At 46.6% G+C, this 19,183-nt stretch overlaps 1 protein-coding gene across 1 annotated transcript in view; it reads right to left on the bottom strand.

Annotated features, from left to right (window-relative positions):
* The window catches only part of FKBP15 (FKBP prolyl isomerase 15), a 48,383-nt gene extending 29,262 nt beyond the window's left edge, over positions 1 to 19,121 (bottom strand). The window contains 6 exon segments of the mRNA XM_032232587.1: positions 376 to 474; positions 2,357 to 2,431; positions 3,852 to 3,921; positions 7,861 to 7,945; positions 8,560 to 8,669; positions 18,941 to 19,121. Of these exon segments, the coding sequence (XP_032088478.1) occupies positions 376 to 474; positions 2,357 to 2,431; positions 3,852 to 3,921; positions 7,861 to 7,945; positions 8,560 to 8,669; positions 18,941 to 18,993 (492 nt within the window). The 5' untranslated portion in view covers positions 18,994 to 19,121.
* Between the last annotated feature and the right edge of the window lie 62 nt (positions 19,122 to 19,183).

Genomic DNA, 19,183 nt, shown 5'->3' with positions numbered 1-19,183 from the left:
AGGAAGGAAGGAAGGAACGAGCAGATGAGAGAAAGATGGGTGGGGAAAGGAAGGGATGGAGGGAGGAGAGAGATAGTAGATGGAATGAGATGGGGAAGGAAGGAGGGAAGGGAAGAAGGAAAGAGATGGGAATGAGGAAGGGAGGAGTGAGTAGATGGGATGAGATGGGGAGGGAGGGAAGGAAGGAAAGAAGGAAAGGAAAGAGAGAGAGATGGGAATTGAAGGAAGGAAGGAAGGAAGGAAGGAGCGAGCAGATGAGAGAAAGATGAGTGGGGAAAGGAAGGGAGGGAAGGAAGACAGACAGACAGACAAAGGATAGATGGAGGAGGACAGTGTGGCCATGGATAGGACTAGCATTGGGCAAAATGTGGGCACCTGCTTGCCAAACTCCACCGCTGCTTTCTCCGATTCAAACATGAGGGACCAGTTTTGCCTCTGATCATCATAAAATGTTCCATAGTTGTTGGGTTGGATCTAGACAAAACAATTAAAAAGGAGAAGCATCAGTTCCGGATGGTGAGATAAAAACGATGGCAACATTGTGCAAAAACCCCCAAGAGTCGCAATCAGAACATTCCCTACGGATGAGATCGTGATTAAGAAAATACTAGAATCTGCAGAAATGAATAGACTAACACTTGCAATTAAAGAAAGGGAAGAATCTGACTATTATAGTATATATATATATATATATATATATAGATAGATAGATAGATAGATAGATAGATAGATAGATAGATAGATAGATAGATAGATAGATAGATAAGATTAATAGATAGATAGATAGATAGATAGATAGATAGATAGATAGATAGATAGATAGATAGATAGATAAGATTAATAGATAGATAGATAGATAGATAGATAGATAAGATAGATAGATGATAGATAGATAGATAGATAGATAGATAGATATAGATAGATAGATAGATAGATAGATATAGTTATTTTATTAATGGTTAGGGAATAAATAGGAAAATTAGAAATGAAAGCAGAGGAGTGAAATAGGGAAATTGTATTAATAAAGTGAAATAAGTGAAGAAGGGGATTCTTATAATACTATGTTATGTATTAGTATTAACTTAAGAATAGATAAAATAATGAATATGGCTGTAAATGTAATTGTTATTGCACAAAATATTTGCACCCAGGTGATGCACTGTTTAATGAACGATGGTATGTCTGTATTAAAATAAAATAAAAAACTTATTTTTTTTAAAAAAAGAAGAATCCTAACTGACCCCAAATATACCATATTTTTCGGATTATAAGACGCACTTAAATTTAGAAGAGGAAAACAAACAACAAAAAAAGGGTTTTGGCCTCTGTTTTGGGGGGCTTTTTTCACCCCTTTTCCAGTCTTTTTCTACACATTTTTGAGGCCTTTGGGGGTTGTTTGGGGGGCTTTGGGGCCCATTTGGGAGAGGGTTTAGCCCATTTTTTAGGCTTTTTAGCCCATTTCTTCCGCTTTTATTGACCCATTTTTAGGGGTTTTTTTCAGCTAATTTGTTCGGCTTTATTGGCCCATTTTTGAGGCTTTTCTTGGCCCATTTTTGAGGCTTTTATCAGCCCGTTTTTGAGGCTTTTCTTGGCCCATTTTTGAGGCTTTTATCAGCCCATTTTTTCAGCTTTATCAGCCCATTTTTGAGGCTTTTATTGGCCCATTTTGTAGGCTTTTTTTGGCCCATTTTTGAGGGGTTTTAGCCAATTTTTGAGGTGTTTTTCAGCCCGTTTTTGAGGCTTTTTTTCGGCCCATTTTTTGCGGGGGAATACCTGGTCGAAAAAAGCTTCGAAAACACACTGAAAAAGCCTCAAAAACGGCTGAAAAAAAGGCCTGAAAATGGGGCGTGTGGAGGTCCATGTGTGTTTGTGTGTGTGTGTGTGTGTGTGCATGCGCACGCGCTGCATTTGTGCTGATAAAAGGGAAGCAGTATGCTCCCTCCCATATTTGGCCATACCAGGGGTTGTGACACAATAGATGATAGCTAGATAGCTAGATAGATATGGAGATGGATAGAGATAGATAGATAGATGGATGGATGGATGGATGGATGGATGGATGGATGGATGGAATAAAACACTTTGTTCCCCTCACTTGCATTTAACCAATGTCTGGAAATTGAGCTGAAAACCTCTTTTGAAATCAAAATCACGCTAACTTTATCTTCATATTTTGCTTAAAGGGAGAAGAGGAGGAACGTCATTTAAATTGCTACGCAGGTCGACTTATACGAATACAAGCGGGACCAGAATCTTTCCTGCTCCATAAATCAATTAACCTCCGCTGTTAATCCATCCAGGACTTCATAACATGTTTTCAGTTTCAATGTTCCAACATTTCAACCCCAAGGCTTACCGTGAACACAAAGCCTGGGTGGATTCTTGCACTGGTGATCTGTTGCTGCTGGTTGATATAAAGCAGGATCCTGTACTGGATTCCACACGCCATGAAAAAGAGGAAGGAGAGGGAAAAAAAACAGAGATGGTCAGAGACCCCTGGAGCGGATCCAGCAACTAAATTAGCACAGAAAATGATCGTCTTTAATTCAGGTTTAAAGTGTAGCGTAAAACCTATGGCTTAAGTTGAAAGCCTGGCTCTAGCTTATCGTGGCACGACAAAACCGCGCTCGTCAAAATAGCGGTGATAAAACCGCGTTGCTAAAGCCGCGACATCATCACCGCGCGTCATCACCGCCGCGACAACAGCGCAGCGACAGAAGGGCGCTTTAAAACAGCGCGGCGGCAGAAAGCCAATTTAAATTAAGGTTAGGATTAGGTTTAGGGGTTAGGTTTAGGGTTAGGGTTAGGGTGCTGAGTGCTTCGGAAGGCGCGGATTTGCCCTCCACGCTTATGTCGGCGTGGTAAGGTCGCATTTGCTTTAGCGATTCGGACGGCGCGGATTAGGGTTCGCGCTTATGTCTCCGCGGATAAGGGCTTCGCGGTATTGTGGTGGAACCCTAGCTTATTGTCTGGCATGAATTCAGCCAACCGTGACTTGCTCAAATAAACCAGGATTAAACCAGATGGCTTCGGTCGGTAGCTTTCACATGTAGCTGCAGGTATAGTAAAATAAAAAGTCAAGATATAAGTGTAAAGGTAGGATTTGAATTGCCCAGCAATGGTTCTCCTCTTGAGTCTGATTATGAGCCATCAACTACAGTCAGGTTTCAATAGGTTTAGGATTATGGTTCAACCAAAGGAGGGAAGGAGGGAGGGAGGAAGGAGTCTAGTCATGTGAGGAAGGAAGGAAGGAAGGAAGGAAGGAAGGAAGGGGAATGAAAGGAAGGAATGAGAAGAAGGGAGGGGGTGGGAAGGAAGGAAGGAATCTAGTCATAAGTGAGGAAGGAAGGTAGGTAGGGAAGGGAAGGAGATGGGAATGAAAGGAAAGAATGAGAGGAAGGAAGGGAGGAAGGAGATGGGAATGAGAGGAAGGGAGGGAGGGAAGGAAGGAAGAAATCTAGTTATGAGGAAGAAAGGAAGGTAGGAAGGAAGGAGATGGAATGAAAGGAAGGAATGAGAGGAAGGGAGAGGGGGAGGGAAGGAAGGAATCTAGTCATAAGTGAGGAAGGAAGGTAGGAAGGAAGGAGATGGTAATGAAAGGAAGGAATGAGAGGAAGGGAGGGAGGGGGGAGGGAGGGAATGAAGGAAGGGAGGAAGAAAGGAATCTAGTCATAAGTGAGGAAGAAAGGAAGGAAGGAAGGAAGGAAGGAAGGAAGGAGATGGGAATGAGAGGAAGGAATGAGAGGAAGGGAGGGAGGCAGTCAGGAAGGAAGGAAGGGGGTAGCAGATGGGACGGGGATGGGGAGGACATAAAACAGGACACAAAGGGAAGCATGGATTCCACCTCTTACCTCCTGAGTGGCGTGGCTTCCCACTACAGCTGCTCCGTATTTGCCTTGTTTCACATAGGTCCCATTCGTGCTGGAAGGAGACAGGAAGAGTCTTTCAGCTTCAGGTATTTTTATATATAAGCTTATAAGGCGCGGGTGTTCAGGACCCTGGTCTCAGGCTGCTGTCGCTAAATGCCAGGTCTGTTGTTCATAAGGCCCCCCTCATCCGGGACTTGATAACTGATGAGGGCGCAGACCTGGCATGTATTACTGAAACATGGCTGGGCCCTGAGGGAGGAGTCCCCCTCGTCGAGATGTGCCCAGCCGGATTTCAGGTGCTACACCAGCCGAGAGCCCAGGGAAGGGGTGGCGGTGTGGCTATTGTAGTCCGGGAGTCTTTAGTACCTCGTAGGATCCCTGCTCCGGAGCTTGTCGGGTGTGAGTCCCTGCTAGTGAAGCTGGACCTCAAGGGTCAAGTGGGTTTGCTGCTTACGTACCTGCCTCCCAACTACGTTGCAGCAGCCCTCCCCTCGCTCCTCGAGTCAGTAGCCGAGCTAGCGGTTGAGTTCCCTAGACTTATAGTTCTGGGGGACTTTAACTTGCCTTCGCTCGGTGAACACTCTGATGGAGCGCAGGAGTTCATGGCTTCCATGACAGCCATGGGCTTGACTCAAGTAATTCGAGGCCCAACTCACTCAGCGGGTCACACGCTTGACCTCGTATTCCTCTCGGAGCAGTGGAGTTACGATCTTGGTCTGAGGGGTAATGAGATCATACCCCTGTCGTGGTCAGACCACTACCTACTGAGGCTAGACTTCCGGAGGCCAAACCTCCACCGTAGGGAGGAGGAACCGACCAGCTGGTTCCGCCCCAAGCGACTGATGGATCCTGTTAGGTTCCAGACGGAGCTTGGGGTTATTCCTGATACCCTCGCCCACAGTTCGGCGGAGACTCTCGTCGCTGCCTGGCACTCGGCAGCTTCGGAGTCTCTCGACCGGATTGCGCCGCTACGGCCCCTCCGGGTCAGCGGCCCCCGGAGGCCTCCTTGGTTTACTGAGGAGCTCCGGGAGGTAAAGCGCCGGAGGAGACGCCTAGAGCACTCGTGGAGGTCCGATAGGTCCGAGTCGAAACGGGCACTTTTGACAGCATGCACCAAGGAGTATATTCGGACCCTAAGAACAACGAAAAGAACATACATTGCCTCCTTGGTAGCGTCCGCCGAGTCCCGCCCAGCCGCCCTGTTTAGGATAACCCGCTCCCTCCTAAATAGGAGGGAGACGGGGGACTCCTTACAGGGTAAGGCTGAGGAATATGTCCAGTTCTTGGCGGACAAAGTTGCCCGGTTTCGAGCGGACCTGGACTCCACCCCAGTAGATCCAGCCGAGACACAAGGAGAAAACTTGGCAAACCATCTCTGGGTTGAGTTTCAGGAAGTTGCCTCTGGGGATGTGGACAAGGCTATGCGAGCTGTGAGTGCCTCCACCTGCATACTGGACCCGTGTCCCTCCTGGCTGGTTGCCAACAGCAGTGAGGTGACACGAGGCTGGATCCAGGCGGTTGTTACCGCTTCTCTTCGGGAGGGGTACTTTCCCACCGCGCTTAAGACAGCGGTGGTGAGACCCCTCCTGAAGAAGCCGTCTCTGGATCCAGCTATTCTTAATAACTATCGTCCAGTCTCCAACCTTCCCTTTGTAGGGAAGGTTGTTGAGAAGGTGGTGGCTCTCCAGCTTCAGCGTACCTTGGAGGAAGCTAACTATCTTGACCCCTTCCAGTCTGGCTTCAGACCCGGTTACAGCACAGAAACCGCTTTGGTCGCATTGACTGATGATCTCTGGAGAGCTAGGGATGGAGGCCATGCTTCCATCCTAGTTCTCCTGGACCTCTCAGCGGCTTTCGATACCATCGACCATGGTATCCTTCTGCGACGACTGCGGGAGATAGGGGTGGGCGGCACTGTCTTGCAGTGGTTCTCCTCCTATCTCTCGGACAGGTCGCAGTCGGTGTTAGTGGGGGGGCAGAGATCGTCCCTGAGGCCCCTAACCTATGGGGTGCCGCAGGGGTCGGTCCTATCCCCCCTACTATTTAACATTTACATGAAACCGCTGGGCGAGATCATCCGAAGGCACGGGATAAAATATCACCAATATGCGGACGATACACAGTTGTATCTGTCCGCCCCGTGCCAACTCAATGAAGCGGTGGACGTGATGAACCGGGGGCTGGAAGCCGTTAAAGACTGGATGAGAGCGAACAAGCTGATACTCAACCCAGACAAGACCGAGTGGCTGTTGTGTTTCCCTCCCAAAAATTTGACCATCATACCATCACTCAGGCTGGGGGGACAAAATTTAAACCCCTCAGAAAGGGCCCGCAACTTGGGAGTCCTCCTGGATTCACAGCTAACTTTTGACCACCACCTCTCAGCTGTGACCAGGGGGGCATTTGCCCAGGTTCGCCTGGTGCGCCAGTTGCGGCCCTACCTGAATCGGGAGGCCCTCACAACAGTCACTCGAGCCCTTGTGATCTCTAGGCTGGAATACTGTAATGTGCTCTACATGGGGCTGCCCTTGAAGAGCATCCGAAGACTTCAGCTAGTCCAGAATGCGGCCGCGCGAGTGATCGTGGGCGCACCACGGTTCGCCCACATAACACCGATCCTCCGTGAGCTGCACTGGCTACCTGTTGGTCCCCGGGTGCACTTCAAGGTCTTACTCACCACCTATAAAGCGCTCCATGGTAGTGGATCTGGCTATTTGAGAGACCGCCTTCTGCCAATTACCTCCCTGCGTCCCATCCGATCGCATAGAGTTGGCCTCCTCCGTATTCCATCCGCCAGTCAGTGCCGACTGGCGACTACTCGGAGGAGAGCCTTCTCTGTTGCGGCTCCGACACTATGGAACAATCTCCCCGTGGAGATTCGTACCCTCACCACCGTCCAGGCCTTCCGTACAGCCCTCAAGAACTGGCTAACCCGTCAGGCCTGGGGATAATCTTATTTCGCCCCTCCCGAATGCTGAGTGAATGTTGAGTTTTATTGTCTAATTTACTTTGTGCACATTTCTTTTTTTGTATTGTCCTACACTCCCCTTCCTTTTTTGATTGTAAGCCGCCCTGAGTCCCCTCAGGGAAAAGGGCGGCCTATAAATAAACTACAAACTAAACTAAACTAAACTAAACTAGTCTTTCAGCTTCAGGTATTTTTATATATAAGCTTCTAATATATATATGAAAAGACCTAAATATGGCTAAACCTTCATACCTGTACCCGTGAAAATCTACAAAAACACACACACACACACACACATATACATACATACATACATACATACATACCATCTCATCCTGGGCATCCTTTTTTTTTAATTGTTACCATCTGGCAGATGGTACAGGATAATAAAAACAAGGACAAATTGGGTGAAAAACAGCTTCTATCCCAAAGCAGTAACTATATTGAATTTTACGGTATAGTGTAATCTTAATGCAATATCAGGGGTTTTCAATTCAATTGTATAGAATGCGGTGTGTTTGTGTTTTTATTTTTAAAATTATAACGTACACTGAAGATGGCATTTAATTTCACTGTATAAAGTGCAATTAAGTCAACTAAACTAAACTGAACCATAAGTGCAAATATTCATTACAGGTAAAGGTTCCCCTTCCACATCTGTGCTGGTCATTACTGACTCTAGGGGGCGGTGCTCATCTCCGTTTCAAAGCTGAAAAGCCAGCGCTGTCCGAAGATGTCTCCGTGGTCATGTGGCCGGCATGACTCAACACCGAAGGCACACAGAACGCTGCTCCCTTCCCACCAAAGGTGGTTCCTATTTTTCTACTTGCATTTTTTAACGTGCTTTCGGACTGCTAAGTTGGCAGAAGCTGGAACAAGTCACGGGAACTCACCCTGTTACGCGGCACTCAGGATTCGAACCGCCGACTGTCTGATCGACAAGCTCAGCGTCTTAGCGACTGAGCCACCACGCCCCTCTTTCCGTTACAAGCAAGGAGGAAATATGGTAAATCCGGTACTTACAACCGATAGGCGTGAACGGCTGTGGCGACAAAGACGGAGGGCGCTCCCGCAGGTGCAGGAGGCTTCTGCGTTGGGGGGCCCACACCTGAAGCGGCACACAAGGAAAAAAACTTTTGTTATACAGGTTACAGAGAGAGGTGCGAGTCAAAACATCTGGAAAACCGAGCTCTGACACAGTATGGATGCAGTAAGGAAGGCTCCCCGTCTCGCTTAGCGCCTGAAATTTTGGCGCCCCTTGTGGCCGTACATCCAAGGGCTACCTATATGCGTGTAGATATGCACGCACTGGAGAAGCCTGTTTGCAATTTTCCGGTCTGGTTTTTTTGCGCCATTTTCAGGCCATTTTTGGGGGGACGTTTTCAGACTGTTTTTCGGGGATGTTTTCAGGCCGTTTTCTGGCGCACCGCTGGCTGGCATGCGTGTTTCGCGCGTGCTGGAAATTAGAAGAGCGTCTGGTGACAGTGCGCGTGCCCACAGAGGGGGCGCTGCATGCCACTTCTGGAACCCGTGCCATAGGTTCACCATCAGGGATTTAGGGGGCCAGCACCCCACAAAGTTCACCAGTTGAGGATTTTCAGGTCTTTTATCCCAACCGGATCCATCGGGGCAAGGGGGGCATTTCATTCCCCCTGCTGGAAAAAAAGCTGTATGTGATTTCTACTAAGCATTTTTGTTTTATTTTTGCCAGCAATGACGTACCTGTGGCTGGTAGGTTTTTCTTAGGCTGTTTGGGTGCTGTATACTGGAAGAATTCGTTCCCAGTACCCGAGGGCGTCTGGTCCATACCAAAGAGAGAGGCCAGCCTGGCCCTGCAGAAAGAGGGGAGGAAGGTGGGGGGGGGGATGCCCAGTTAATAAAGAGAAATAAAGATGATTTAGAATAATTGTTAGGTAAGAGAGTTGTGTTGGAGAACACACAAACCAGCATACAGAGACACTGCAGTTTAAGTAGGCTTTTACTTTCGTGGAAATAGAGGTATCAGAGTCCATCAAACAGTCCAAGTCATACACGGATAAGACAGTCAGTCATCAACGTCTTTCAGTTAAGGGATAATCCAAATAACATAGTCCATAATCATACAATCAGTCTGGTACACAAAGTTTGCTAGCAGTTGCAAAACTTACAATAGCTCATGGCACTTTCTAACAGCCAGCTTCCAAAACACTCAGATCAGATCAGCCTAGCATCTAACAAAACAGAGAGCTAACAGTCGTTCTGGCTCCCTCTTATGGCCGCTTGAGGAAACAGCAACCAATCACAATTTACAGTAAGATTTAAAGAAACAGGTACAGCATTGTTACATGATTTATATATGGCCAACCCAACCATCAGATTATATTCCTAACAATAATATTTGTAGCTCACAGTTGAAATCAAAGGTGCTCTCTGAAACTTGGATGTTTTCCAGCAGATGTTTCATGACCCAACTAGGGAACATCATCAGTGCTAGTAGAGAGGGTGGCTTTCTCCATGTTTATATACAGTACAGGGTCAATGAATAGGGTTTGAAGAGAGGAGGAGGAGGAGGAGGAGAAGGAGGAGGAGGAGGAAGAAAGGAAGGAGGAGGAGGAGGAAAGGAAGGAGGAGGAGGACCACCATGGGGTCCTTGATGCCCTCTGAGCTTTTTTGCCGACGTTTCATAACCCAACTAGGGGACATCATCAGTGCTAGTAGGGAGGGTGGCTTGCTCCCTGTTTATATACAGTAGCTCTGAGCATGGTTGTTTCTGGCAGTTGCAGAACAACAGAACAACACCTGCAAGAAAACAACCAGAGGTACTGTATATAAACAGGAGCAAGCCACCCTCCCTACTAGCACTGATGATGTTCCCTAGTTGGGTCAGGAGATGTCTGCAAGAAAACCACCACGCTCAGAGGATACCACGGACCTCACAGTCCTCCTCCCCCTTCTTCTCCATCATTTCCTTCCCACTTCTCTTTCTCCTCTACTCCCCAATCCCCCTTCCCTTCATGCACTGATGTTACCTAGTTGGGCCATGAAACGTCTGCAAAAAAGCAAGCCAGCTCAGAGAGGACCAAGGATCTCAACAAGATGTGAACACCTGTAACGAATTTGTTTCTGAACAAATATAAAGTGATGGTGTTATGTGTTATTAAAATTCCCATTTCATTGAAACGAGGAGAGGCCCATCTGGCTGACTGATTGATTATGGGCCGTTAAGCGGATATTAACCCCCAGCAACCGCATGCAAAGAACTTCTCCATGATATTTATCCTAATTTGACCCTTCGGAGCTCTACCTACAACCTGCTTAATGCTACACGCAAGGTGGAATCTCTGGTTTGCTCCAAGCTAGGAGTTTAGCGGGGAAAACACCACCACAAGATAGCTTGGGACTAGCCCACAATCCTAAAACAACCAGGCCCTGTCCAAATTAAATAGGCAAATTTGCAAAAATCTTCCTCCAAGCACGGCCCTTTGACCACGCCTTCTGGGAGGTGAAGCAAAACAATGAGGACCGGCACCCCGCTGAGTCACCCTAGGTCAAAGCATGAAAGAATTCCACTCTGGCTTGAAATCCTATCCTATTTATATTCCTACTAGTGTTGGTAACTTGGTATTTATTTATAAAGGGGTGGGGGATATGTCCGGACCAAACGTAATTTCTAATGTGGGATTTTTCTCTCTTGCCAGAGGGAGTCCCCTTGTGGAGTACTCTGAAGCCGTTACCATGGCAACTCCACTGTGCTGTACGGTAGAAGCCATTTTACAGCAGTACAGTAGAAGCCATTTGAAGGCATAAAAGGCTATATCTTAACAGAACACACACACACAAACACACCGAGGGGTGTTAGGGGTGTCTTATTCCCGTAGTATTTGTTTCCAGAGAGTAAGTCATCTGTGTACTAAAAGTTTGGTTGAAATTGCTCAAGGCGTTGCAGAGTTATGCTGGAAAATACACACACACACACACACACACACACATTTCTATATATATATACACAACATTCTTCAGAGATAGAAACGTGTGTAATAAAAACAATATAGGTGGATGGGGGACAGAAACAAGGATAAACGAAGGAAGACAACGAAGCCCAAAAATAGTAGTTAAGGAGAATTAACACATATATATGTATACAAGTGGTTTAAATTTACTAGAGGTAATCAGCCAATATAGCAGACAGATGAGTAAGATAAAGAAGGTTAAGAATGGTGAAATGGAAATGAAATATAATAGAAGGGGAAACAATATAAGGTGAACGATATCGATTGGCAATTAATTTCTATTGGAAAGAACAGGAAGCTCCTGTTCGTATTGTATTGTGTAAATGTGGTGTACGTCTAAGTTTTGTGTGTGTGTATTTTACATGTTTGTAAATAAAATAAAATAAAAATCAACCCCAAAAGACGAGAATTTAAGCAGGGCTAAATCAAATCGCCAAGCCGAAACATTCAGTTCTTGGGGGCTAAACAGGCACCCCTAAATATCCGGGGATCGAAGGGTGATTTTAACAACCTTCCCACCCAAACACAGCCCCCCCCTCAACCAACCGACCCGCAGGCAGCTTGCCAAAAATACTCGGTCCGCCATGATTCCGCCATTGCCATCTTCACCTCCGCCTGGCTGTGTCTCCCACCGGCAACCTCGGTTGAGTCACAACCTTAGGAAGATAATCGCTGTTTTTCCCCTCCTTCTTCTCCCATGTTGAAGCATCAGCAGCCAGGGGGCTGGAAAACTAACATTGCAAGCTCAGGTTTCCAAAAAAAAAAACCAACTCAGTGAATTTGCACAAGATCAGGTCTCTGGAATTGCAGAGCGACCTTGGAAAAGGCAGAGGTGAGTGTATCTTCCTACCTAAACTTAAAAGGAGACAGTAAAGTCAGCCCAGCAACCAAAATGTGACCATCCTGGACCGGAGCATGTCCCAAAAAATGCCAAGGGATTTCTAGAAGCAAATCAGCCATCAACAGACACATAGAGGTTAACAACGTTTGCAGATCATGCAACCAGCCCAAAAGAGAAGAAAAAAAGATTCCAGCACCTTTCCATCAGCAATAAGCACTGTTGCGGCCCGCCAGGGGCCTGCAGGGCTGGCAACCGATTCAGACAGTGAGGAGGTTTGGGGAGGAAGATGGGCCAGTCCTGGAGTCTGGGGAAGGCTCTGATGAGGGCTCTGTGTCGGAGGCAGAGAGGGAGCCAGGGCCATCTGGCAGTTATCAGCTGCCTTCGGAGTCAGACATCAGTGAGGCAGAAGAACAGCTGGAGCCTGTTCCAAGTGTGCACATGCGCAGAGTTGCCAGACGAAGGGAAGAGCTAAAGAACAGGGGTCGACATGGGAGGAAGGCCACAGGTGGACGGTGAATGGCCCCTCCCAGAGGGAATAAAAGAGGAGCGAAAGGGGAGTGGAGTTTGCAGGAGACCATTAGTTCGCTTCATTGGTTTGTGACTTTCCAAGACTCCTTGCCAGGTTTTGCAGATATCGGCCTGGCAGCTCTCCAAGCCAGATAAGGTCTGTGGCTGTAAATCCTCCCTTGAAAGACTTTGCTGGACATGAATGAGCAGAATTCACACTCAATTAATAAAAAGGGGGTTTTCTCCTCTGGCCCCTCCCAGAGGGAATAAAAGAGGGGAGAAAGGGGAGTGGAGTTTGCAGGAGACCATTAATTCACTCAGTTGGTTCGTGACTTTCCAAGACTCCTTGCCAAGTTCTGCAGATATTGGCCTGGCAGCTCTCCAAGCCAGATAAGGTCTGTGACTGTAAATCCTCCCTCGAAAGACTTTGCTGGATGTGAATGAGCAGAATTCACAGTCAATTAATAAAAGGGTTTTTTTGTCGGGCCCTGGAGTTGGCTTTATGCTCTTGGGAAGCCTGGATCAGAACAAGCACCCAGATCAGCATAGATTAACTCCAAGGTTAATATCAGACCAACAATCAAATTAACAATACCCGAAGCAAGAAACCCCCAGAGCGTCATCAGTAAACAGCCCAACCAAAGAATCTCTCAAACTGCACTCCAGCCACCCAGACAGGGAAAGACACTAGAACAAACTTACTAGCACTGATGATGTTACCTAGCTGGGTCACGAAACGTCTGCAAGAAAACAAGCAAGCTCAGAGAGCACCAAACAGCCTTCGTTTCAACTCTGACCTACAAACATTCTCCTTTATTGTGCTTATCAGTTCTGCTCTGCTCACACCCTCTTGTAAGTCCCCGAGACCGATTCTGGCCAGCCCGCTTTAAGACGAGTTTCAAATGCAGGGGAAGGGATTCAGAATACTCCAAAGACGAACGGACTTCTACAATCATACAATAGCAGAGTTGGAACGGACCTTGGAGGTCTTCTAGTCCAACCCCTTGCCGAGGCAGGAAGCCCTATACCGTTTCAGACAAGTGGCTATCCAACATCTTCCTAAAGACTTCCAGTGTTGGGGCATTCACAACTTCTGGAGGCAACTTCTGTTCCACCGATTAATTGTTCTCACTGTCAGGAAATTTCCCCTTAGTTTTAAGTTGCTTCTCTCCTTGATTAGTTTCCATCCATTGTTGTTTCATCCGTGTGCCCCCCCCCGGCTGCACCCCATCACTCACCTCCAGGTGTGTTGATGACAAGCCCAAAATAGAATAGAATAGAAAGCTATTCTAAGTTCTTACTTCTCAATTGCTTCTCTCCTTGATTAGTTTCCACCCATTGCTTCTTGTCCTGCCCTCAGGTGCCTTGGAGAATAGTTTGACTCCCTCTTCTTTGGGGCAGCCCCTGAGATATTGGAACACTGCTATCATGTCTCCCCTGGTCCTTCTTTTCATCAAACTAGACCTTCTCAGTTCCTGCAACCGTTCTTCATGTTTTAGTCTCCAGTCCCCTAATCATCTTTGTGGCTTTTATTTATAAATAAATAAAAAGACTGCCTTAGGGTACTTAAATTGCACTGCCCGCTAAGAGACGTTTTAAACACTCATACAAATAAGCACTTTGTTAATCGGTGTTTATTCACGAAGATAAAAGAGACGGTCGTTTCCAATTAAAGTTTAAGCCTTCGTCTGTCCATCTCCCCGCCCCAACTCAGGAAAACACCATCTTCTCTTCTCTCCTTCCCCTTCTGGGACATGAAATGAAGGGAAATGAGACAGTGTCCCATGACGTGGCCTGGCATGCATCGAGGGCCTAGAAAGCTGCCTCTTACCATCACATGCTTCTCATTTTGCTTAGCTGGCCCTGGGTGGGAGGAAAAGGGGGGAGAGAAAAAGGAAGTAAAGTGGAATCAAAAGGAACAGGATCTCCAGCTGCCCTTGAGAGCCTAGTTTAAGAGAGGGATCTTGGAGTCCTAGTGGACAACCATTTAAATAGGAGCCAGCCGTTGGCAGCAGCTGCCAAAAAAGCCAACACAGTTCTAGGCTGCATCAACAGAGGGATAGAATCAAGATCATGTGAAGTGTAGATACCACTTTATAAGGCCTTGGTAAGGCCATACTCAGAATATGGCGTTCAGTTTTGGTCGCCTCGATGTAGAAAAGATGTTGAGACTCTAGAAAGAGTGCAGAGAAGAGCAACCAAGAGGATTAGGGGACTGGAGGTTAAAACACATGAAGAATGGTTGCAGGAATTGGGCATGGCTAGTTTAATGAAAAGAAGAACTAAGGGAGACATGATAGCAGTCTTCCAAAATCTCAGGGGCTGCCACAAAGAAGAGGGAGTCAAACTATTCTCCAAGGCAACTGAGGGCAGGACAAGAAGCAATGGGTGGAAACTAATCAAGGAGAGAAGCAGGAATGTATGACTAGTTTTTATTATTCTTTCTTTTTCTAATTACTTGCATAGGGATCATCCTTTATGCTATTTATGTTACTTGTATTTTTTTTGTCATGGACTGCACCAGTCGAGGCTAACAACAATTGCTCTGTATACATGAGGTACAATGACAGTATAAGGCTATGCTATATACACTGTATGGCTAAAGGAAATTTGAGAAGAGGAAGGGAGAGTGGGGAGAGAGAAAGAGGGTGGAGAGAGGGAGGAAAGAAGGAAGGGAGGGAAAGATGGAGGGGCAGGGAGGGAGGGAGGGAGAGAGAGATGGAGTGAGAAAGAGAGGGAGGAGGGGGAGGGGGAGAGGGAGAGATGGAAAGGGGGAGAGAGGGAGACAAGGAGGGAGGGAGAGAGGGAGGGAGGGAAAGAGAGAGGGAAAGAAGGGGAGAGAGAGGGAGGGAAGGAGAGAAAGATAGAGGGAGAGCTAGGGAGAAAAAGAGAAGGAGGGAAAGAGAGATGGGGAGAGAAAGAGAGGGAGGAGGGAGAGAGGGAGAAATGGAAAGGGAGAGAGATGGGGAGAAAAAAAGAAGGGAAAGAGGGAGGGAGAGATGGGGAGAGAAAGAGAGGGAGGAGGGAGAAATGGAAAGGGAGAGAGAGGGAGGGAGGGAGAGAAAGAGAGGGAGGGAGGGAAGGAGAGAGGGAGAGAAGGGAAGAGTGAGGGAAGGATAGAAAGACAGAGGGAGAGATGGGGAGAAAGAGAGGGAGGGAAAGAGAGGGAGGGAGGGAGACAGACAGAGAGAGGGAGGGAGGGAGGGAGAGGGAGATATGGCAAACACAATCTTTCCTCAAAAAGTACAAGGAGCCCCCCCCCACAACAAAGCCCAAAGGAATTGTGGGAGCTGTAGTCCCATCTTATCTCCAAAGCGAGGCTGGGAAGGCCGATTCTGAGCTACCTTCACACCTGCCTATCTTTGCCTCTCCAGGGTTGGAAGCACAAGGACGGTGTGGGAAACCGCCCAACGGTTGCAAAATCCTGTTGATGCAGTGCAATTGTGGAGTTTCCCGATTATGACATTCCCTCCTGACCTTATTGTTCCCATCCTGGTTATTGTTTTTTTCCCCCCTTTAAGAGTCTTTTCCATACAAAACTATCGGCGCTGCTAAAAGAGAGGGAGCTTTCCCCAGTTTCCCATCTCTTGTGAATGACATAGGAATTCAATTAAATACGTGCCAGTCGTTCCCGACTCTAGGGGGCGGTTTGCTCATCTCCGTTTCAAAGCCGAAGAGCCAGCACTGTCCGAAGACGTCTCCGTGGTCATGTGGCCGGCATGACTCAACGCCAAAGGCGCACGGAACGCTGTTCCCTTCCCACCAAAGGTGGTTCCTATTTTTCTACTTGCATTTTTGATGTGCTTTCGAACTGCTAGGTTGGCAGAAGCTGGGACAAGTCACAGGAGCTCACTCCGTTACGCAGGCGCTAGGGATTCGAACCACCGGCCTTCAGTCTGAGCCACTGAGCCACCGCATCCCGCGTGATGCTTTTCAGTAAAACAGAGAAGGTGCCGTATAGATGGAATCATCATCACCTTTAGTCATGTGCAGGCTACAAATTTCCAGGCGAGCTTAAGGACAACACTGCTTTAGTTCTGATGTGTTTGGCTGCAATCAAAGCCAGACCCTGGTTTTATCTTAAGCCTGTTTATGCAAGCTATGATCCTGAAAACGAGAGCCTACCTAGCAAGCCAACAAACAACCAATTTGTGTGTTTGTGTGTGTGTGGAAAGCATGGAATGATGTGCAGAGAAGTATGGTTCGGGTAGCTAAGTTTTAATTTATTTCTCTGATGCCTTTGATTGGCCTAATGTTTTATTCTTTTTCTGTGCTCTGCACGCTGCTTAACCTGGAATAATGTAAGTATTCAGGTAAATGTGACAGGCAGGAATAACTCCCCCAACACACACACACACACACACACATTTCCAAAGCCAGGGGAGTCACAAACACTAATCTAATCAATGCAAGCTTCTTTCCACCCAACCCTTTGCCCTGGCCAATCTCCTTTATTGCACAACTTTGCAAACTAGCTTACTTAACTAAGCACATTCTTGCAACATTCAGAGACAAGATAATTATACTCCCCACCAGCCTCTTCAGTGCTAACTAAAGAACACACAAAGTAGTTTGAGACCACGCAACTGCCAAGAAGGATCGCCCTGACAATATCATGCCTGTTTACATCATTAATTTGGGAAATAGGCTGGTCATTCATGATGCAAAGGAAAAAAATGTCCTCTATGAAAATGGTACAATTGACACAAGAAAACAGAAACTCCATCCTAACCGCAGCTAAAATTGTATTTGCACAACATTGGAAAAGTGCAGAGATTCCTATGGAAGGAAAGGCGATAAGGAAAATATTAGAACGTGCAGAAACAAACAGATTAACATTAGCAATGAAGGAGAAAGAGCAAAATTAATATTTTTTTATGATATGGGAAATATTTTACCAATACCTGGAGAATAAAAAAAAAGGAGTTTGGAAATGAAGAAGGCTAAAAAATAAATGGAAAATATATTAAGACAAGAGATACCAATAAGATGAAAATTGTTAGTATGTGTGCGATGCGAATAACGATGTTTAATCTTAATATGGTATCATCACTAGAAGATATTCAGAAGAAAAATGGAGAGTTTTATAATGTTTAAATGTTTAATATATTATAATCTTAAGTTTAGGGAAATGATGTTAATATGAATGTGAAAGATGTGGCAAATGAGGAACAATGAGATGTTCGTACCCAGATGACACTCTGCATAAGGAAAGATGGAATGTTTATCTTTGCAATTGAGAAATAAAAAAATTCTTTATATATATATAAAAGAAACACCATAAACTTTATTTAACCAGTTAACTGCCTCCATTTTTAAACAAGAATCTAGGATTCAATGTTTATTAAACCAGGTCTCTCCAAAATGTCCAGAAAACAACTGTCATGCCTTACACAACACAGATTGTGTGATTTACTGAGATACAAATGGTTGCATTCACAAGCCACACCAAGCATTAATCTATCATTCACCAGCCATAATGGTGGTAAAGTATGTGACCAAGGTTACAGCTTAATGCAGGGTGTGATCTCCCTGCCTTGAGAATCCTTGCTGATTATTTCAGGCATTAAATTTATATGCCAACTCTCTCACATCGAAAAGTGGGTGGCTGGCTTATCATTCTGACAAAGGTGGAAAGCAGTGGGGGGCCACATAAAGTCATAAAGAGGAACTCTTGGCAAACCCTATACCTAGATAGAAGGGATAGATTAGATAGATAGATAGATAGATAGATAGATAGATAGATAGATAGATAGACAGACAGACAGACAGACAGACAGACAGATATCAGAGTCAGAAGGGACCTTGGGGGTCTTCTAGTCCAACCCCCTGCTTAGGCAGGAAACCCTATACCTATATAAAAAAGGAAAGAAGGAAAGAAGGAAAGAAAGAAAGAAAGATAAATATAGAATATTAGAGTCAGAAGGGACCTTGGTTTTCTAGTCCAACCCCCTGCTTAGGCAGGAAACCCTATACCTAGATAGAAGATAGATAGATAGATAGATAGATAGATAGATAGATAGATAGATAGATAGATAGATAGATAGATAGATGATAGATAGAATTAGATATACAATACATAGAATGATAGATAGGATGATAGAAAGAATTGGAGAGAATTAGATAGAGATAGATGGTTTTAGACACACTCACACACACAAAATTCAAATGCACTCTGCACGTGCTCAGAGGCACTCTCTGGACTCAGAAAGCCAGCTCTGATTTTAGACACACAGAAACACACCCGAGATTCAAATGCACTCTGCACATGCAATAGCAATAGCAGTAGACTTATATACCGCTTCATAGGCCTTTCAGGCCTCTCTAAGAGGTTTACAGAGAGTCAGCATATTGCCCCCAACAATCAGGGTCCTCATTTTACCCACCTCGGAAGGATGGAAGGCTGAGTCAACCCTGAGCCGGTGAGATTTGAACCGCTGACCTGCTGATCTAGCAGTAGCCTGCAGTGCTGCATTTAACCACTGCGCCACCTCGGCTCTTGCTCTTGCTCAGAGGCACCCTCTGGGCTCAGAAAGCCAGCTCTGATTTTAGACACATAAAATTTTTAATGCCCTTTGCACATGCTCAGAGGCACTCTGGGTGAGGCACAAAGAATGGCCCTCACATAAAATAATAGATACATCTGTTTTAAGGATGAGCCCCAAGAGGGGTGCTCCAAGTTGCCCCCCCCCCGATTTGACAAGCGAACGGAAGTGCCTAGTTCCTCTTCCGGTCCCGCCCCCAGCCCCCCCTCCCGCGCTCTCACCCCCCCGTCGGAGACACGAAGTCGGCATCCTCCTCCTCAGCGCTCCCGAACATGTTTTTTTTCCGCCCTCGCCGGTCCGCCTCGCCCGGCTTCCGCGCTTGGCGGCCGTGTCGTAAAAGCGCCTACGGCCGAAGTCCGGCCCACTCCAGGAAGCGGCTCCGGGAGCACGTGGCCGGACTACGGCTCCCGGGGAAGGTCAAAATTCTTCCCCACTCCCCTTTCCCCGCAACCCCACCGCGCACT

Source organism: Thamnophis elegans, chromosome 16 (assembly GCF_009769535.1).
Source record: "Thamnophis elegans isolate rThaEle1 chromosome 16, rThaEle1.pri, whole genome shotgun sequence".
Classification (NCBI taxonomy): Eukaryota; Metazoa; Chordata; class Lepidosauria; order Squamata; family Colubridae; genus Thamnophis; species Thamnophis elegans.
Note: the sequence above shows the minus strand (reverse complement) of the source record. Positions and strands in the feature narration are given on the sequence as shown.